This window comes from Rhopilema esculentum, chromosome 6 (genome assembly GCF_057945365.1).
Source record: "Rhopilema esculentum isolate cy_ngs chromosome 6, ASM5794536v1, whole genome shotgun sequence".
NCBI classification, from domain to species: Eukaryota; Metazoa; Cnidaria; class Scyphozoa; order Rhizostomeae; family Rhizostomatidae; genus Rhopilema; species Rhopilema esculentum.
Window position 1 is genome coordinate 1,294,569 of NC_142820.1, and position 22,637 is coordinate 1,317,205.

General features: G+C 36.8%; 2 protein-coding genes across 2 annotated transcripts; one reads left to right on the forward strand and one right to left on the reverse strand.

The window, feature by feature from the left end:
• Positions 1–6,597: 6,597 nt before the first annotated feature.
• LOC135685966 (uncharacterized) lies at positions 6,598–15,717 on the forward strand. The gene is made up of 3 exons (XM_065202088.2): positions 6,598–7,935; positions 11,966–12,482; positions 13,270–15,717. Exons 1-3 carry the CDS (start codon positions 6,707–6,709, stop codon positions 13,573–13,575), a joined length of 2,052 nt encoding a protein of 683 aa, XP_065058160.1. The 5' UTR covers positions 6,598–6,706; the 3' UTR covers positions 13,576–15,717.
• A 3,152-nt stretch (positions 15,718–18,869) lies between these two features.
• Positions 18,870–21,061, reverse strand: LOC135685968 (solute carrier family 25 member 36). The gene has a single exon (XM_065202090.2). It carries the CDS (start codon positions 20,775–20,777, stop codon positions 19,803–19,805), a length of 975 nt encoding a protein of 324 aa, XP_065058162.1. The 5' UTR covers positions 20,778–21,061; the 3' UTR covers positions 18,870–19,802.
• Between the last annotated feature and the right edge of the window lie 1,576 nt (positions 21,062–22,637).

Here is a 22,637-nt window from a genome sequence, read left to right on the forward strand (position 1 = left end):
CTTAGTGAAAGTGCTTAGCGACGGCCCTGCCTACAACAAGATAAAAGCAGGTGGGGAATGCAGATATAGCAACAAATATATAGATATAGCAATAAATATGCTTGATCTTGCAAGTTTCGAGTTACATGAACAGCTGCAAAGATATGGCTCCAAAAAACCAAAAACACCAAAGTCTAGGAAGCAAGACTTATCAAATGGAGTTTTTTGCAGGAGAAAGGAAAGAAAAAAAACTCTGACGGATATCCGAACAAACCATGTAAAATGAATTCCTTTTGATAACTTTTTGCTCATAACTTAAGACATCATTGTATGTTGCTAATTTTCTTATTAACCCAATCCATATATTGTAAAGAATCAGCTTTTGCTTCTTATACTTCATTCATTTAAGATTTTGCTCAATTAGGACATGCTATTTGCACTATGGTGGCAGTTTCTATATTTGCCACGCCCATGATGCCAATCCTAGCAAAGCACCACGCCCAATTTTTATATAAAATATGGATTTCTTATTTTAGGCCCTGTCTAGGGTCCACAGGCCCCATGGTTAATACGAATAAACTCCACAGGCCCAGGGGTGAATTCCAGGCAAATAAATTCAAGATTGCTACTCTCGATTTTTACTTTTGGTTCTGGCAATTTATCTTTCACATAAATTGTTGCGCCCTGGCCACTTTTCTTACGACCATTGCAATAAATTTTATAACGTGGTATGGTAACTTCCTTGTCATCTATCAACGGTTCTAATCCTGTTTGATTCAGCGTCAGAATATTAATATTATAATCACGGGGAATTATCTCCAATTCATATATATGCTTTCTTAATGAAGCAATATCGAATGATGCTAACATTTGACCAACTTCTTTTTAAACTTCCCAAATTTTTGCCGTTACTTAGTCAAACTCAATGTTTTATCGTCAATAATCGAAGCATTGCCAAAAAAAGAATTTTTGAACCTATCAGCGTTGACCTACTTCTAAGTGTTTCTGCCTATACGATCTTTCTAATGCTCTAATGCCAAAACCCTCAGGCGGGGAAATCCAGCAAAAACGTCATTGTAGATACATCCCTTCGACGCCTTTAGAATAGAAAAAAATACTTTTAGAATAAAAATTGCAAACAATGAACCTTGTTTGAGCTACAGAAGAATTTTCGATTATGTGGGCCAAAGACCGAGATATACAGTAACTTTTTGTTTAGGGAGGGGGGCCAGTCGTGATAAATAAGTGAAACAACAGTCATATTTTACAAAATGAAAATAGTTTGCTTATGCTACTTAAATTTTTTGGGGGGCCAGGCCCCCCGTCCTCCCCCCCCGGTATGTCAGTCCTTGATGTGGGTCGCTATTGTATTTTTGCCCCAGCCGCTATTGTATATTTTGCCCCACTTGAATCATGGCTAAGCGAACTCCGAGTTGGTCTATTATAAATATAGTTAAATTTTTCGGAAAAATCAAAGTAAAGCCGAGCTTTGTGTATATCAAAATATATTTTTGTAAAAATTGAGGGACGTTAATGTTGATCAATTATGTTGGAAAACAAATATGAAATTTAAATAACTTTATTCTCCGAAAATGTTTTCGAAAAAAGCAAACATTTAGTAAACTAAAGCTTTTCGTCTGACACTCTTCAGAGTTTAAAACGTGAGAAAAGGTCAGGGAGATGACTGTTGAGGTTGACCAATCAGTACCGCTTGCCTATTGGGAATGTTACCTAAGGTGTCCTAAGGTGAAAACCTAAGGTGTCCTAAGGAGTCCTAAGGTGAAAACGAACTCCTTTTGTCTACACAGTAGCGATTTTTGTCGCCAGAGACGGCGGTTTTTGTCGCTGGCGACTGAATGTTTTCCCCCGCACACTTGCGATCTTTTCTGCCTTGGCCAATGACTTTTGGTCTCCACCTCGTAATGAGCCTCGATAAAAATGACCAGAAATTAACAATCAAATTTTTTATAACCCAAGCATGTGCCTGGACATTCTCAAAAATTACGGGATGGGAAAATTTAGACAATAACAATGAAAAATATTGCCAGCTTTGATTAACCAGGCCACATTTAATGGCAAAAAATTAGGCCCAAAATTGTAGATTTAGCTTGGCCTAAATTAAGCTACTTATTCTATTTTCTTCTCTTTTGTATGTACTGTAGAGAACCCAACACATGGGTTTTATGCACAATTTGTTTGTTATCTGTTTTACTCTTAGTTGCTAGTAGATAGTAAAATCTACATCGTACGAGATTTTTCGCTTTATAGGCAACCCATACTGCTAAAAGAATAATCTATAGAAGTGCAGTTGTTAGTGCAATGAGAGAGAAATCTTGTTCGCGTTTATCCAAATACGTTTACAAATAATTGAGAGCCCACGGCTGCAGCTTTTGCCGTCCTATCGTCGTATTGTCGAAAGGATATGGCGTACAAGCAGGGTTTCCTGCCACAAATCGACTAACAAATCCAAAGTCCAAGAGAACGAGCATGTTCTTGTGACCTCCATCTTGTAAATATTCTTAAAAATCAACACACTTTCTACGTGCCTTGGAAACACTTTATGATTGGCTGATCAACAAAAATTTGTTTTTGCGCCCCGCGCACTTGCGATTTTCAGTTTTTAGTCGCTGGCGCCAAAATCCTGTGACGTTTTTTCCCGCAGACTAGCGATTTTAGTCGCCAGCGACAAAAATCGCCGTCGCTGGTGACAGAATCGCTAGTGTGCGCTAGGCTTTTGTTCCATAAACTGCTAGGTGGAACGGCGATCGGGCTTTACCAATAATCCGAAACATGTCGCCATTATAGTTTTTTGCACAATCTGGGTTTTCCAGTAGTTGTTCGATGGCAGAATCGCAAGTTTTAGTTGTGATTTTAGATTTGCAAGACAGAGGTGGCTGTGTTAAACAATAGATTTTCCTGTTGCGTGTCGGCGATGTGATTCTTAATTTTGTTAGTGCTCCTCTTGTTAATCTGTAATCCGTTGCCATGCCATTTCTCATTAGTTTCTATCACTTGTTTTCAGCATCTTATTGCCTCTTGGTCAAGTGTTTTTGCCCGCAACTCGCGCGCGATAGCGCGCGAGTGAAGGGCTTATAGTCTGCCCCGCGTATAAGTAGCATATGGAAGCTTCAGTTCATGTTGTCAGCACTTTTTCAGCAGATTTTGTCACTTTTCTGCTGCCATGACAACTGTCAATCAATTTCATTGTCAATCAATCGGCTTTGTCGAGGAGGTCGTTAACCGCCACCTCTTTGTGCGGAAGGGAATTATCTTCGGAGCGTTGCTCTGCCAAGACTCTGTTAAAGGCCTTCGGTTTTTTGGCACGAAAACGGTGCTGCATCACAGCTCTGTTCTCCGCAATGGATGGAAGTTTTGTTTCGAAGTTTTGGGAATCAAAACCAGTCGAATGCCACACTTTTCTCCCAAAAACTCGAGACCGTACGAGCAAAAGTTATGATTTTCGTGATTATCGAAAAATAAATGTCAAACCCTCGAAAAACTTCATGATTTTCAAAAGGGCGTTGGACTTAAATCAAAGGCAAACTGAACACCAAAAATTCTTGATAAAAAGAATAGTTTAGCATCAACTAGAGCAGCTGTTTTTATAGAATTGTGAAAACCCAAGATGGTGTCTTCTTCGAATATCCTGACCTACATTTTCAAAACAATCATTATCAAGGAACTAATTGTTTGCGGGCAGTACTAGCAAGAGCTATTTCTAGTTTATTATATTGTCATGCTGTTTATGTTGAGTCAGTCGTTAAGTCGTTAAGCCGTCAAGGAAAGTCGTTATATAGAGTCGTAATGTAAAGCCGAGAAGTTAAGTCGTGTCGAAGCCGTCCCGTTTTATGAAGTTGCCGTTAGCCGTTAAATTCAGTAAAGTGTACGCGCCGAACATTCTTGCCGCCGCCAAAAATTGCTTGTAGCAGTAATTGCCGAACTGTTGCTTTCGGTTTATATCGCCTAGTCAGGGGCGCAAATGAAGAAGGGTGTGGAGGGGGGGGGGGGGGGGGGGGTGCTCACCCCCTCCCCCCAATAATTTCACTACCCGGTCCCAGCTGAAAGTTGATAGCAATAAAGTCGGTCCCGATCTAGCCCTCTGCATTAGTATTTTTGTCTATCGCACTCAAAGCTGGTCCCAATTCTGCTGGTAGCATGCTGTATTGCAGTAAAATAAGGCATATAGTAGACGCATTTTCTAGAAAGGGCCAATCATCGAAAAATGACAGGGGACAGAATCCGTCGATACTAAAATGGAAAGAGTGATCTAAATTGACAACCAGTGTTGCTTGTTACCTAGAAGTAACTGACAACATGGTATTTTTCAAGACCATAGCAAAATTGTACCCGTTGTTTTTAACTGCTGTTCAAGATTTGACAAAACTATTAGGAAAGTCCGTTATTATCATATAAAAATATATGTGGCGAATTATATACAGAGCTAGATTCACAAAATGTATTGCAGAGGTTTATGACTGCAATTATATAATTTTAGGCAATCATTATTCAATCAGGTAAATTTGTAATCATACCCCCCCCCCCCCCCCCTCAACAAGGCCTGCCTCGCGACGGCCCTCGAGAGTGGCCCCGACAATATATATATCGCAAAAATCGGTCTGTCGTGGCGAAAACTCGGTCCCTTCAAATAACACCCCCCTTAAAAAAAGTTGCATTTGCGCCCCTGCGCCGAGTTTACTAAATGTTAGCTTTTTTCGAAGCCATTTTTAAGTTTTGTACCACCAAAAGATTGTTTGAAAATGTTTTCATTAGAGAAGCATTTCAATCTTCAGTTCTATGAAACCAAACTGAACAAAGCGATAATATTTTCATGGTGAACAGCTGTTTTGAATAAACAACAGACACAAAATTTTGCTTTATGGTAATTTTATTGGTCACAAATACTTCATGTTTGTTGCTGCAGTGTTATGCAATTAGTTTCATGTTTTATTTAGTTTTATGATATTCAGTTGCCTGTTCTTTTGATGTTCTTGATAGTTCCGTTGTTTGTCACCTTGCCATCAACATTCCGTGTTATTGCATCATCCCATCGCCACTATTGTTGTCATCAGTCCTTTGTTGTTTGAAATAATTATATTGTTATCGTAATTAAGGTGTGTTGTCGTGTGATTTTTATGCTGTGCCCTTTTGTTTGTGAATTCAGTCGTTATGTGAAGCCGTGAAGTTAAGCCGTGTCGTATCGTTCAGTTGAAGTCGCCTATAGTCGCATGTAAAGTTGCCGTTCGTTAGATGAAAGTCGTTTTAGTTTTTTGAAGCTACGTTGAAACCGCAGTCGTTTGAAAATTGAAGAAAACTTTTGTACATATTTTGTTGTCCTTCTTTTGCCTATCCTTACCCGTAAAACATAGTTGTTTTACAGTAGCCAGAGATGCAGTGCTGGGGGGCTCAGGGGGTGCAGCCCCCTTGTTAAAATTTTCAAAAAGTGGGGTAGCTCAGCCCCTCCCCCTCATCGTTTGTGCTTTGATACAGGAAAGGAAGCTGTAAAGAATTGTTACTTTGCCACAGGTCAACCATTACCGACTAAACACGAAAAGGAAAAAAGAGAAACGACAGATAGATCTAAATGCATTGTTAGATTCATACTGTATGTATGAAAATGTACACAACGTTTAACATATATAGATGGAAAATTCTTGAATAATTTCTTACTGAGTACGTTTGGTTGCAGTTTTGTATAGACAGTTGGTTTTTATTGTTGCATTTAGAAATGGGGTTAGTTGTCTGAATTAACAACCGTTTTATGGCGGTACAGAGCTTGAAAATGGCTTTGAAAAGAGCAAACATTTTATAAAATATTGGCTAAAAGCTTTTTTGTTTGACACTCCTCAGAGCATAAAACATCAGAATAAGGGTCCGAAAGAACACGATGAAAAATATATACCCAGTTGTGGATGATTACACGACTAGAAAAACTTCATAGAACCCCCCTTTTACAACTACATACCTGCTATCTTTCTTTAAAATTTTCTTGCGGTACAGAATTTGAAAATGGCTTTGAAAAAAGCAAACATTTTACAACATACTAAAAGCTTTTTCGTCTGACACTCCTCAGAGCATAAAACGTCAGAATAGGTTCTATTCTGACGTTTTATGCTCTGAGGAGTGTCAGACGGAAAAGCTTTTAGTATGTTGTAAAATGTTCGCTTTTTTCAAAGCCATTTTAAAATTTTCGTTAAAAGTCTTAATATCCAAATGCAAATAACTATAGTATATAATATATCTATGTGGATAGGATATTAGGGGGGGGGGGGGGCTCTCTCCGCGATTAGTTTATCCATTGAGAGAGCTCCCCCTTTCAATAATTCACTCCATACCATTTATCCCAGTCCTATGTATTGTATATTGTATTAATTTTTCTGTATCAATATATTAATTTCTGTAATATTTTTCATTGTAGTTTAGTTACTTACATACAAATTATATATAAATTGTATGTAATGAATTTAAAATATATGAAACTGAACTGAACTGAACTGTGAAGTAACTACCAACACTGACTTTGAACACTATTGACAATTTAGAATGCAAAATGCCGAAGTTGGGAGAATTATCATGAAAATAGCGCTGGACACTGGATCTGCCCGGGAACCGGACACGGAACTGCGCCGGAGCATCGACATGACATGCATTCACTGGCCTAGGTAGTTGCGACTTGCGACATCGAGAGAGTCCTTGTTTCAAGAATCTAGCGACCTAAAAGACAGGCATTATGCTTATCAGGCTGCCAAGAGGCTCAAAATGGAAAGTACGCATTGTGTTTAGCATTGTTGTTTGCTTCTTAAGTTTAGCACTGATCAGCAAGTGGGTTTATGTATCAAAGATTCGAGGAACTCCCTACCTACGTGTTCCTGCTTTTTTGGTAGGCCAGAGGAATAATGGCCTGCGACTGGGAATTCCTGTTTACGCAGACACTAAACGAGAAGAACTATTTAAGCCTGTTCAGAATTTCAACTCTGAGCAAGATCGCACTCTTAATTTAACCTTGAATCGTGTCCAGCAACTGCGGAACGTTGCGATGAACCAACCGGACAGCGCAGAGATGACTTATCGTGATCGTGCAGGTGAAATCCTTAAGAACTCAGCTGGGAAAATTTTCAACGTATTCATTTGGGATGAAATCTGCGGAGAAAGTCTAGACAATCTTTTCAATTATCCTTTATTCCCCTACATGCCTTCTAGGAAGCGCTTTTCTAAGAGTTTCAAGCTTCCTAATTACGGTAAGAACTATGCGGTGTGGTTGGTTGGTTACATGATACCATTCTGTAGCGGAAACTTTCGCATTGATCTGAAGATTAAAAGTGGTAACTCTGAAGTTTGGATAAGCGATGACCAGACGAGGGAGAAATTAAAGCAAATTATTAGAACGAACGCGGAAGGTAAAAAAACAAAGGGGGAACTTAACCTTGAAAAAGATCGAAAGTATTACTTTGAAGTCTTTCATAAACAGGGTCATGGTACCCAAAATGTTGAAATAGTTATAAAGCACCAAGATGCCTCATGCAGGAGAAACGAGCAATCTGTCACATTTGAACCTTACATTCCCACGGAAACTATATGGGGTTACAAAACCCCTGCTGTAGAGTTCAAGCCGGATTTGCTAAAGAGAATGAAAGAGAAGGCAACTCCTACAGCAGCTGGAACACATTCTTTAAGAGATGAAATTTTTAAAATTCCGTTTATAGATGAAGCAGATATAGCAGAAATTTTACCAAAGTGCACATATAAGCCTAGTTACATAGTACAAAATCATTTAAACAAGTATGATGGTGTGTGGGAAACACATTTTTCATCAATCTACCCATCTGATCAAACTAACATAACTGATCTTTTATCTTCTGGAGAGAGGCAGATTATCTTTGGAAATGATTTATTGCAAGATGATGTTGTTATGAAAGTTGTGAATAGCATAGCTGCTTCAATAAAACAGAAGAATCCAGGGTAAAGTATACAATTCAAATATTTATTCATCATTTTTTTTCTCGATTTTTTCAATTATTCTAGATGAAGCTTAAAAGTGCTGAACTGTGGCCAAAAGTTTCCCTCCTTATACTTGAAGTTGGATCAGGCTGAGGGCTTGAACTGGGAACAGTCCATGCTTAACCACCAAGATTACAAGCCATCTTGGTGTTTAACAGAAACCTTTTAGTGTCAGCAATTTGCAGGTTTGGGCTTTTGCTTGTAGAAAAGTGAGTCACAGTGGCAAACAACACTTTGATAACCATCACACTATATATAGTTAGCTTATGTTTATAAGGAAGATCACAGCAAAACTTTCAATCTATGAATGGAAAGACCAATGTTTAAAAAATGTATATGTGCTGTACCTATCACATATAGAAAAAATCTCTTTCCACAGATACAAGTATATGAATTACTGTCATAAGATCCCATTTCCAGTTGAAGCTGTTTTAAGAGATATGTTAACAAAACTGTTCAAGTAAAACAAGAAACCTTGGTCTTGTCTATAAGAAAAAAGCAGCTGCTGATTCATTAAGTTTTTAGGCAAATATGGGTAGAAAAATGAACAGTACCTGTTATTATGCTTTTGATAAAATATGGTGGACCGCTGGTTTTTAATTAAAGCCACATATATACTTAAAGCACAAGCATTGAACCACCAATGTAATTTTTAGAAAAAGGTTATATAGTTCAAAATGTGTATTATCCTTCAATGACAACTATTGGTTTAACATGGAGCAGGCATTTGCCATGAACTATATTCAGAATAATTATACATACTTCACAATTTCAAAGTTTATTCTGTGAAAGGTCTAAACAGAAATTTTAATAACCTCAAGTCCTCTGTATAACAGATGGAAGATATTTGTTTTGGAATACCAAAATTTAGTTTTTCTGTGTATTATTACAGGTACAAGGAATTTTTCAAATAAACATAACAATGTTATTTTCAGAAAACACCTCCAGTAGTTACAGCTTATTGCTGGTAATTTGCCTTTGCTACCAAAATAAATCATTTTTGATAGGTTTTCTGCATTTTCAATTTCTCTTTATTAATGACTCCAGTGAAAATATATACCTATTCAGTAGAAATGTATCCAGTGCTGTATTTGATATAGCAAAATCTATTGTAACCATAAATTAACTCAAAGATGATGTGAAAAAGTTTGCCTAAGGCTTGATTATTCAGAACCTTCAAAGGGGGGGGGGGTTATTTAACTGTGTCCTTGTCAATGCCAAAAGGGGAGGAAAGAAAAACCATAAAAAAGGGAATTGGAAGGAATCTTCCACAAAACCAAATAGAACTTGATCCAATAGTATATACATATCATGGATCTTAACTTAAGAATGACAAAATTAAAATTCAAAAATTCAGTGTTTAGAACATAATACAATTTTATCATAAAAGTCTTGTGTGTCTTGTATATTATTTTCTACATCAATTTGAACAAAGAAAATATTTGCACCAAGGATGTTTATAACTGTGACTTTCCAAAAAAAAGCTTTATTAAGCTGATTTTCAAATTGAATAGAAGTGAGCTGTTTCGGTACTGCTTCAATTTCCATTAGCTCTCAGTATTTAATTAATCTACCAACTGCTAGAAGTATTTGGTCATTATCCTTCCTCCACATAATAAAACAAAATAATAATATTGTGTTTGGGAATATAGATGCATTTGAAAGTGGGTTTGTAACAACAGAATCTATTTTAGGCTACTTTTTCAAAGCCTTATGTTACTATTTGTTTAACAGTACCGGCAGTTTTTTGTTATTTTAAGTAATTCTTTTATTAATTTTTATTGTTCATAATGTGATAGAAAATGATAAGACCACAAAAATTTTGTTTATTAACAATGTTATGTCTTAAATCAAAATTTTTCTAGACCTTTCAGGTCAATAACATATTCTTTATTATATCATTACTAATTTATTTATCATAAAACGCGCCTATCTTGAGTACAGCTAGTTTTGTTTTATAAGGTATAGTTTTGTTGCTACTCTATTTTGATGATATTAAATGGTTAGCCTTGCTATATTATTTGTTTCTACTTTTGAATGGCTTTGAAAAAGCAAACATTTTGAGTCATACCTAAGCTTTTCGTCAGAACGTCAGAACATAGATAAAAGATAGAAAACTATACGCTAGGAAATATATATCCACTTTTGGATCAAAATACGCCAATCAGAAAATACGAGCACATGACTGTTGAGGTTGCCCAATCAGTGTAGCTTGCCTATTGAGAATGTTACCAATGGAGTCCTAAGGTGAAAATTAACTCCTTCTGTCTACACAAAAGTGTTTTTTTCAAGTTTATGTAGATACTGTAAACCTCGAATAAGCCGCCACACTCAAATAAGCCCCCACCCAAAAATTCATTTTTGCAAATAAGCTCCCTGGGCTTTTTTGAGGATTTAAGGTTATTTCCAGAAATGCTAGATGGAACGATAATTTGGGTTTTCTAGCAAATGATGCCAATAGAAGAATCCCATTTTAAATGACTCTGAAGAGTGTCAGACAAAAACTTTAAGTATGACTCAAAATGTTCTTTGCTTTTTTCAAAGCCACTTTTGAGTTTTGTACTACCAAAATATTATTTTCTGCTTTGAGCGAAGATATGGGTTAAACATAGATGTGCAAGTTTTTAGCAATCCATGTCACTTATTTTTTCAATGCAGTTCATGGCAAAACAGTTTTAAAAGCCTTTCTCAATTCTGTTTTTATGTCAATCTTTTTTACTTGTATTTTGTGGTTTTTGACATTGTATTCAAAGTGAATAATTCATCACTGATAGGATCAATAATCTATTGCTTGATACTAGAAATGATGTATGAGAGAAAAACCAGATCTTATTCAAATCATAGCATTATGTGTTCTCAAGCAACTTTATCAGTGGCATATTTTATTGATTACTTGTGAAAAAAATCCTTTGGTTGGTGTGCAATTTCGACATATTTAACACAATAGTCATTATATCATGGCATCTTTGAAGCAGGTGGGTATCTTCTTGTAGCTGGGATGAATAGCTGTATTGTGAAAAGATTTCTTTTATGTGACTATCAATTCCATGAGAATAGAAATTACTAGGAAACCCGATATTGTGTTAGACAGAAACCCCAGTGTTTCTCCTTAAATCATGTCAAGATGTTCACCTTAAATTTATGTTTCGACCTATATAACGCCCCTTACAAGAATTCAATATATGATTTGAAAGAGCTGTAAGCAACTAACACGATCAATCAAGTAGCAGAAGTGAAAAAAATTTGGTTGTAGCTAAAGCTAAAGCTCTAGATTAAACATTTGTATCTTTGCAATAGATATTTGATAGGACTAGGGATTAGTGAATCATTGAAGAATTTTTTTTAGTCTTAACTAAAATCCTCACAGATTTAATGATTAAATGCTGGATAATGGTTATATACCGGGCAATTATTATATACTGGACAATGTAAAATCCTAAAGGTCTGATCTTAAACCTTGGTTCATCTTTTCCAGATAGTACGACGCTGCCTTTTTAGTATTTTCAATTCTCTGTTATCCCAGACAGTGAAATACAGGCTTCAAATAAAATCCCAACTTAGAATCCCAACGATACCTGTATGTTATATCTAGCCTGCGTGCAGACTCTAAAAGTTTCCTACGTGAAATTTGCCACAGTTGAGTCTGCATGCAGGCTAGTTATATCTTGCAAAATATTGAAACAGCGAAAGACCCCAGCTCCCCCTGCTACCAACACTCCGACAGATAGATGGCCCTATTTCTCCTTCTAAAAGTAAATTTAGATTTCCAAGTATGTGATTGGTCCAAATGTCATACCATTTAAGTCATACCATAGACGCGTGTTTGACTAAAACCATGGGATTCTTAGCGACAACTGACACTGCTTTCAATCAATATTGTCATCACTGCTTTGCAGCTCATACGAAATGCATCGAAAAACGAAAGTTATCGATGTGCTAGAAGTTCTGTTTTTCAATTATGCAAAACAAGATTTTTCGTGCTTTTTTGCAGAAAATATCAGCTGGCATCGATAATCAACGTGGAGGAGAACATCGACCTTGAGAAGGGTAAGAGGTATCTGGTAGAGCTGGAGCTACTCGATTTAAAGAAGAACAGGCCGGTTAGGTTTTCTGAGTATGTCTTTTTACCCAAGGGATCATCATCGTTCTGTTATCCAGAGAATTTTAAGTGGAATAAAAGCTCGGTGGTTAACGTAATTTTGACTGTTGGAGGTCAAGGACGATGGGCAAAGTATTTTGTTGATGCAGTCGAGGAGATATATAAAGTGTCCAAGGATGAGAACATTAACTTGATTATTGTCGACTTCGATAGCAAAGATGTCAACCTGAAAGATGAACTAGAGAGAAGCGTTATACCACGATTCACGCTCCTGAATCGCTTTGGTGGATTTTTCAAGAGTGAAGCAATTCAACAAGCAGCAAACACAGTAACGGACCCGAACAGTATTATTCTATTGATGGACCTGCATCTTCTTATTCCACATAACTTCATTGATATTGTTCGCAAGGTAAGTAGCTATACACAATTTGATATGGGAACATTTAATCGAATGAGTAAATCCGAGAAGCCATATCTACCTCCACAACAATCAATTCCAACATTTTTCAAACTTTGTATCTTGGAGCATAGGTTCCAAATCTTTGATTGGCTGAGCGACCAAAATTCTCCATACCCCATTAGCCTATCAGAATTCAAGAATATGACAACAAACGTGTCTCGCAGCTAGATTTAGGCCTATCTTGGACGTTTTTACCACTACCCACAAAAAATAAACGTGTAAAATGTGCTAAAAAATAACCTAATGTACTTTTGAAAAATTTACTCTTTGATCAACTTATGAAAAAATTGCCATTGTACTCAGTAAAAATTTATTCGAAATCGTTTGTTAGAAGGCTTGAAGTTGTTCCTTCCAAACCCTTGTAATAATAAGGGGTGTGGCTTTACAGAAATATCCCAGTTTTTAAACCTTAAGAAGTCAATAAATGATTTGGAACTTATGCTGTATCTTGGCTGTTCTGTTTCATGTTATGATAATGTTGTTACCTGTTACGATTGATGTTACTACAATACAGATACATTTTCTAGATTTCTAAGCCTTTAGGTTTCCAGACTAATTTTTTTATCTTCAGTCAGTCTTTTCCCCACTTTGACAAATTTGTGAAGTTTTCCTGCATATCAAGGAATTTAAATCCCTGCAAATAATTGTCACGAGATGCAAATGCGATTTCTCCATATGCTTTTGCTATAAAGCTTCTTTTAAGATTGTTGTTCTTAGAAAGCTGTTTGCCTTCTAGCACTGTGTTCAGAGCAAGATGACGTTCAATCCAATCCTCGCTCGTCTAAACTGCGCTGCGAATCGTCATAAACCAGAAGGATTCTGGGAAAACGTTGGCTATGGAATTTTCGCAACCTATAAGTCAGACTGGGATATTTTTGGTGGCATGAACTACGCAGCATTTAAAGACCACTGGGGAGGAGAAGACTGGGAGATGCTAGATCGCGTACTGATGTCAAGGTTTGAAGTCGAAAGGCTGAAAGTTAAGAACCTTTTCCATGTATTTCACACGAAAAAAGGGATGTGGCATAACTTTGGAACATGATGATTTACATTCAAGATAATAAGTCCCAAATATTATAATTTAAAATTTCATTATCTACTGAAAATTACCCAGAATATCAAGAATGCCTTGAAGAAGTATGTATTCAAACCAAGCTTGTGTAGATGATGGAGGAGATTTAGCTGTCAAGATTTAGCTGTAGATCTCCGGAGGAAGATGTAAACAGTCAAGTAGGTTTTGTAGTGGATTGACAGTTGAACAACTAATAGCTTAATTTTACACACAGATATCACTCGTGCGTCAACACAATTGTCCATATACATTTGTTGTATTGCAACCGTTATGTAGACTTATCCACATCGAGTCTTTACACGTTTTGGTAAAGGTCTGGCTGGTAATCAATTCAAATAACCTGGAAAGAGCTTTGCCCAGCTTTTCTTGCATATGACCCATAGAATCGATATTTGTGGCCTTTAGTTGCAGAGAGCTGTGCACCCTACTGTTTTACAGTTACAGACAAGATTGGGTCTTCGGCTTCTTTGCTGTGAAACACTCATGAAAAGAAATTCAGGAGATAGGGGATTGTAGTGTTTTTAAGTGGTAGTAGAATTTTTCTCAGAATTCCATCCGTGGTAGATCCCTGCTAGATGTACATAGATTTTCTAGTTTGTGATTTTCTTACCAGCAATTTTTTAATTCTAGACGTTATCTTTGTCCCGGTTTTCTTTATCAAGAATATTATTCATCTGATTGGTAGTGTTAAAAATATATCTTAAGCATCCAAGATATGCAACTAAAGCGTTTGTTACAATCCAATCTTTTTGTTGCCCGCTTGTATGGTTGAAACTGTCAATTTGTCAATTTTATCGAATCAATTTTTGCGTCGGATTTATTGAATTGAAAGCAACCTTCTGCATGGTAAGATTTGGTTGACTTTGTTTTACGAAGCAAGAGCACTTGTAAGGAGAGCGATAGCACATATTGCATTTAAAAATCAAACGGATTTTTGCAAGATTAAAATGGACAAGCTGTCCAAATAATTGAAGATGCTTTTACATTTCCGTTGGCATCTACAACAAGCTTGGATGCTCTAAACTTTGATGCCATTTGCTAATTTTTAATGGAAGGCTTTTGACGCTTTGAAATGTCCTTAACCCACCAGTCGTCGATCAGTTTGTTCTCTCGGGTTGTTGTCGTCGTCTTTTTTCTTGAAGCAAGCAGTTTTCAGTTTTTGATTTCTGCTTTTGTTGGGTTTACGCACCAAAGGTGTTCAAATCTGAAAAATTTAACCAGACTCTTTTTGTGTTCATTAGTCTAAGATACTTTCCCAAAAATGTAGGATAGATAAGTTTTTCTGCAATTGTCAACTTGCAAGAACAGATTTGATAAATTATGCATAAATACCCGAATGCACTTGTATCAATTTCAAATGCTGTTTTTCTTGCAGTGGCATTGTGTAGAATTTTTCTTTATCTATAATTGACTGAATGTGTGATATACAAATGTAGAAGTTGGCTTACAGTGATACAAGTTTGGAGAACAAGAAATCTGCATTTCTTAATTTTGTAACAGGGGATATCAAATTGTTAGGTTTTAGGTTATAAAATGGCTAGCAGTGTAGGGCAGATGCTGCATCTTGAGCTAACTGTTAACATACCCTATTCAGAACAAAGATGCATGGGGAACTTTAAGTTTATGCCCGTCTACATACATGGAACGATGTTTTTTGTTGATATTGGTAATCTATTCAATATACTGTTTCTTGCCTTTATGTACCAATTCTTAGCTTTATCTAGTGTATTTTCCGTAGTGTCAATCTTCTCTTCAGTATGCTTCTTACTTTTCTTTTCAGGATCCACAAATGTACCTCTATTCCCATGTTCAATTAATTAACTCTGTCAGTTTCCTCACGTTGCACTTTATCCGGTTTTGTCACTTTTCAACGCAATAACCGCAAAATTTTCTAGTGCTTTGTGCAAAAGAACTGAACAGCATATCAACGAGGATATTTTCGCAGTTTTCCGATTTCACAGTGATTGTCATTGGCCCATTGCATACTTGAGCCGCCGGTAAAGTTATCTGGCTATTCCTCTGTAAATACTGTTGCGTAGTAGTTGTTAGCTGCGTTTATATTGTAGATTAGAATAATAATTTATCAAATGATTATATAGCTATCTCAAATAACTGTCCTTTTTTCTATGACAAGTTTTCATATTCTGTTTTAGAGTCATGGCAATTAATAACAGAGATACAATGTGCAAATCTTTGTCTATGGGCAATTGTGATTGTCGTAACTGGAGGCTTACATCATGAAAATGCTTTTTAAAAAACCCAGTGAACTAGAATTTGTAATTCGTTCTGTAATTCAATCCCCTTTAGCTTAGTTACTTTTTCATCATAGCTAGCTTCAGAAGAATGTCTATTTTTGAGTTAGCTATAATGTTCTCCAGATTCGAATAAGCTTTCCAAGCCATAATATTACGTAAGTTTCTTTGTAATAGTTGTAATGTTCATTGGATACCACACAGGGCACCAATACAAGTTCATAAATAATGCCTTTTCTTACAGCCATACCCTAAGCCGGATTCCATTTTACAGACAGCATCCGATTTGAAGTGTTCTAGGCACCGTTCAGACTTTCTCTTTGAATTGTCTCAGGAAAATTATACGCTCAAGTTAGTAAAAGACTAATAGATAGAGATGTTGTAGTCACTTCTTCGATATACCTCAAGGCATGTTTTCGGCACATGTCAATCATATGTAAACACTCTTTGTGGTATTCAAAGCTAAAGAAGCAAATTGAAACATTATCCTGACTAAGCAATCCTTTAAGAGATTTTTGATGACTCACAGAAAACTTTACTTTGTTAATACAATTTTGAACTCCTTCCCAAGATTCGGTTAGCACGCCTTCTCGTGAGGGTGGGGGGAGGGGGTGGGGCTGCAGCTCTCTGCTCTAGTGAAAGTGTGTAAACATGTAATTTTTTCTGTGGTTCAATTGATTCGTTTATTTTCTCATGTGGACATGATCTGGTGAAGTTATGTCTTTTCCCTGGTTTGTTTGTGACAGAATTGATGACGAAGATCTTACAAATGTCAACTGAAGAATGTAAAAATCATTTTCTTTCAAGAAAAGACAAGGAGAGTATTCTTCATGTGAAGGAATGTGGCATCCCTATGTAAAAACTGTTTATAATGATGATTTCACGGGTATGAGTGAATACATGCCAAGGTTTCAATTTTCTTCATTTTACTCGAAACAGAAATATGTTGCCCACGGCATACTGGAAAAACCAGACCCTGTGACCCTAGCACCCCTATGACCCCTAGGACCATTAACTACGAAGAACAAAAAAGGACCCTTAACGACTACATGTTTGGGGGCCCAGTTTTGATTTTTGACTTCGAAAAAAGTTCTAATTTCACCCCTGCAAAATATTTCGCAATAGGCGCCTAAAAATGTTTAGTTTTGGGGAGAATCACAATATAATTTCGCAGTCTGTTGGAAATCAAAAGGGACTTTTGAAACAAACTCGTAGCGAATTCGGTGCGAAATTCACCTCCTGGAAATCATAAAAGGACAGGAGACAGACGATTGTTAAATGACAATGTTAAATGTTTGAGCCAGAGTCGGAATGCTTCCAAAGCTGTCAACATGATAGCATTAAAACCTAGGGTCTGGTTTTTCCAGTATGCCGTTGCCCACTGCAAATCTTGAAGTGTTGCCAACATCTGACTTTCAGAACGTATTGAATCCAAGGTAAATTTGACAACTCAGCAGGCGATGTTCTTGTCAGAAATTAAAATTGATTTAGGGGGCAAATGCCTTTTCAATGAAAAAGGTTGCAGTACATCAGATGTGGATGCTAACTTCTAGGCAAATGTCCTTCAACAGTAAACTTTGCAGAAAAGAAGAGAGATTTATGTAACTCTGAACGAGCCGACTTTTCAGAAATAAGAATGGCGTGTAGTTATAAGCTGTGACGGTTTGGTGCATCCAGGTACCATTGATGTATATTTTCCTATTTTGCTATGTATGGAAAAGTTGTTGAGCAACTGTGCTGCAGGCACAGCGGAACCTTTAGAAAAGAGGGGGGTCTAAAAAAGTGGGGGGGGGGCTAAAACCGTACAAAAAGAGGCTTTTCTGGTAGTTTGATACTTAATATTTGGCATTTTTTGCAAAAAGTGGGGGGGGAGGGGGTAAAGCCCCCCAGCCCACCCTGCTCCGCGGTGCCTGTGCTGGAAAACTCATAGAAGTGCAAAGTCAATAGTAGCCTTAAACTTGGAGGGGCAAGGGGGGGCAAAAGTTAGAAATATTAGCTGTTACTCTCAGTCTAAAAGGAAAAACTGTCTAAAAACTATAGTTTTAGAGTCAAAGACTTTCACGCATTGTCTTATATTTTGAAGGGAAAGCCTTTTGATTGTGCTAACTGTAGAGACATGTTTAGGCACCAGTAATCAGAGTTGTTGGATTTGATCAAAACATGAGGCATAAAATGTGGAAGTGAGGCACAATGAAGAACACCGATGGCATACTCCCCTGACACAATTTGAATTTATTTAGGCACTTTACGTTGACTCTAGGAGCCTCTGAAATACCAAACACCAGAATGATTGTTTGTTGATATATTCCCAGTTACGCTTCCACAATTTATTTAGCTTGAAAAAAGAGCATGCAAAGCTGAAAGAAGATGAAACCATCTCTAAGGATCCTGTACATATTTGAATGATTTTGCACATTTTAGAGGTACTTCAAGGTATTCTTTCTGGTTGTTTGGTCATAAGTCAAAATTTCTGAAAATTGCTTATAAGACGTCACACCTGTAGACTGTAAAACCTCAAGATTTGTGTCATGTTCACTCTTTAAGAATTATTTTGGGAGGGCAGATAAATCTACATATTTCATTTAAGCTTTTCTGAGCTGGTTTACAAACCCACCAGCAGAAGTCTAGAGAATGTCTTGGACCAGTAACAAGGAAACTATCAAGTGCAGACTTTCTTTGAAGTCAAGAAGCAATGATTATCAAAGAACTATCTAGCTTAAGATACTGTAAGATTGTCGCTAAGCTGGGAGATGAAACAATGCTCTAGGTTCTTATCAACTAACCACTGCGGTTAGATATTATGATCAAAACAGTGCTCATGGGAGATTTTTTTAACAAATAAATCCATTTCAAGGTCTTTAAGTTAAGTGTGCGTGCAAGGTTGTCCAAATACTACTCTGAGAAATATTTTCTAACTTTTGAAGTGAGAGAGATAACTTTAATTTAAAAATTAGGCATTTATTTGCATCATCAAGATACTAAAGACAGTCAAAGAAATATAAGTAAAGAAAATGACAAACATTGGTGTTGATGATTTTAAGCTAGAAATGTACAAAATTGCAAAATTTTAGCAAACCAAACAGGGATAGAGAGCTACCAAACTTTTACTGAACTTCCTCTGAAATTTTTGTGTGTTGCTTATCCATCCTGCCAAAAAATTTGGTTCTTAATATTAAAAAGTATTTTCATACCATGCTTTGAATTCTCATGCCATCCTTCAGACTTGAAATAGTTCTAAATCAGATGTTACTATAATGTGAGACCATATATTGTGTGGATTGGTGTTTCCAAAGTCTTTAAAACCATGCTTATTAATTGTTTACATATAATTATTGGTTTGATTTTGTTCACTATGATTAAAAATACAAATTGGTTTTCAACATGAAGCAGCAAAGAAACTAAGTTCAAAAATAAAATGTATCATAGCTGTAGTGCTAAAACAAATTGATTTTCTATGATATCTTAAACACTGAATAAATTAATTCACATACTTCAAGCTATATATATATTGAAAAAGCACAATACCCCTGTAAATTTGATAGAATTAATCTTGAAAAACAGCAATTCTACAAGCTGTGTTACCTATCATGGGAACTAGGCTACAAGCCAACAGCAGTTCACAATGTCCCTTAACAGACCAAGCTTTGCTCAAACTTCAATTCTGATTTGATATTAAGGCGACAATCGGAATAGGGCTGAAGGTGAATACATTTTAAATTATATATAATAATAGACAGTAAATACATATCATTATAGAACTGCTGGTCTGCTGGCAAATCTTAAGTAGTGCTTTTTCTTGGGCTTTAAAGCTTTTACACACTTTAAGTAGTACACACAAATTATCACTCTACTGATTATGCTGAAAATGGTACCAGGTACCATGTTATGCCATCCATACTAAGTAAAAGTCGGAAATTGTTAACATGAACTGGCAAAATCATCAAATCATAAGTTTGACAGAAATTTAACAACTGCTTCATAAGTCACAAACATAATCACTGTATTGGGGACCTGCCTCAAGAGGTGTGCACCCATGCCACCATAGAGCCCTGGGCGACCTTCTTCTCTATACACCTTCTTTAATGTTTGAAAGAATCCAGTATACAAATCACGACCATCAGGATGATACAACTGCTGCCTCATTCTTGTTCTTGCTACTTCATGGGGATATACACTTGCTGTTGCAAAGAATTTCGAGATACCAGCCCCCATAATATGATCAAACGAGTTCAATTCTTCATAGCTAACATTGCGAAATTTTGCCAGTGTCTCTTTGGCACGTTCGTAAGCTACAAAATACAACACTGTTTCTGAAGCACCAGCGTATGAGGCAGTTAATCCTCGATAAAACCCACGTATGCCATCTTTTCTGTAAACTTCTTTGACAAGACTTTCAATTTTTCTTCTAACGCCAGTTGATCGGAAATCGAGCTGTAATCGAGTCTTTATAAACCAAATAGGATTTGTAAGCGTAGAAGTTGATAAGCTTGCTGTCAATGCTGATAGCATGTGAACTATGGGGCTTGATGTCGAAAGAGGGCCAGCCATTCCAAGGAAATTTTTCGTCTTCGAATAAACGGCAAAATAGATCGCCCTTGAAGGGGCAACGCCAACTAAATTTGGCCCTAGGCCTTTATACAATGCTGTCAATCCCTCTGTTTTAACAATAAAGCGCATGTAAGAAAAGATACCACCACTAAATGGCCGCGAAGACATGTTGACGTCCATTCCATTGACTAGGCCCACTCCAGCAAGGTTAGAGTGAGTCCGACGAATTTTCACCGTTGTTGATTGTAATCGTGTTTGGACCACATCTAGTGGACATGTTGCTACAACTCCAGCAGTCCCACCAATTCCTCCTGCAATGAGTTGTACATGAGTGAAGTGGCGACGAAGTCTGGCATCAGCATCACCACTCATTTTGCAATAGGTGCGAAGATGGCCGGATGACGAAATCGATAAATGGCCTAGGTTAGTCCTAATTGGTACGCCTTCCGCTTCGTAAAATTTTTGCCAGCAGACCCAGGTTCTGCTGATTAATGAGAGATTTTGGCTCTCCACAATCCATGTAAACAGATGCGATTTTCAGTTCTAGAACTTAATCCATCTAGCTAAGATTTTGGTAAAATTTCTTACCAATTGTGTGATCATCCCGTGGCTGTCGTTCGACATAATCCAAGGAGCGCTTTCAGGACCTTGTGGGACGTGATGCATTGTCCAATCAACGATCGACAAAATGGTCATGTGAAAAGATAGCCCTACGTAAGCAGTTGCTATGACGTTGCATTTGGGGGTGTGTTTAGACCTAAGTTGTCAGGGGTCTAGGAACGTCCACCTGTCAACCGCTAAATTGTTTGAAACAAATTTGATGGAGATTAAAGAACTTCATTCAATATATTTAATAAAGATATAACAAAATAAGAAAAATATGGCGCAAACGCTCCATTTAAACAGAAACAGGATGTTTGAAAACGGAGTATGTATTGCTATGGATGGAGAATTTTCATAATTTCTAACATAACGTTTTGTAGCCACTCACAACCTCTAGCATGTTTGCTGAAGCCCATAAATAATTTTAAAATCATCTTGTACCCCATGCATAAAGGATTTAGCAAAAATTTGATTAATGAAGAAGATCAGGATTTTTTGAAGTTGACTTGATCAAATTATACGAGGTTATCCTATATGGTTGCGCAATTCAATCATAATATGATGTAATCATAGCCAATGTTTTGTAGACCTCCGTGAAATACGTATGTCTATATTGTCTCAATCTAAACCATTTTTATCTCGATTAAGAATCCATATATGGAGTAGTGTTCGATCATGCAATTCTTTATCATAGTCGTTTTATTATGTTTATTTCATATTTTAGTCGCAATTTTCAAATGTGAAAGAAAATTTGAAACTTGCTGACTTGAAAAAGAAGGCCAGAAGATGGCTAATGATGAAACAAAGGACATAAAATGCTTACAAGTTCAGAAAATCATAAATTGTATGTAAATGACTAGGAATCAACCACTATGACGTAATTCTGATCCCTGAAAAAAGAAAGTGATTTTGCATGATGCCACCAACAACTTCCGTAAAATCATGAAATACATCCACGAAGAAACACCTTGACACTACAAGACAATACAAGCATAGACGTAGGAACAGGAAAGTTAAGTATCTGCTTGCAGCCACCGCTCCCTACTCTTGAAATGCTTTCTTAGTCTTTGCAAGATAGACTGGAGATACAGGGGCGTCACTTCATACTTATTGTTGAGGGTTGGCTGCATTTTAGCCCTGCGAAAAAAATTTTGCCTTGCCAAAGTTGAAAAGCCATAAAGGAAAGTGAAAACACTGATGATGAAGATCTGAGATCATTGCAAAGAACAAGAATTACAAAAAAATTGTCGCAAATCCCCATTCTAGTCCTACGAAGGCAGAATGATCTTGGAGATTGGTTAATCCACAACTAAGTTTGTGCCATACACTTTATTGCAACCCATCTCACTGCCACACCCCTGCAACACATATTTAAATATATCAGACTCAAATGTTCCACACACCATATATGTGCAGAAATGAATTATCTTTTATGTGAAGAATTTTATATACCTCTATAACCACACTATACCAATAAAATCGTACAAGCATTCAGTTTTTCAGTTTGAATTCAGTTGTGTTAGAAACAACGCTTCACTTCATTGATACACCTTTGCTGCCATTATCCCTGGATGCAGGGATGGAGGGGAACCCAGTTGTAGAGGAGCATACTGATCATAAGCCCCAAAA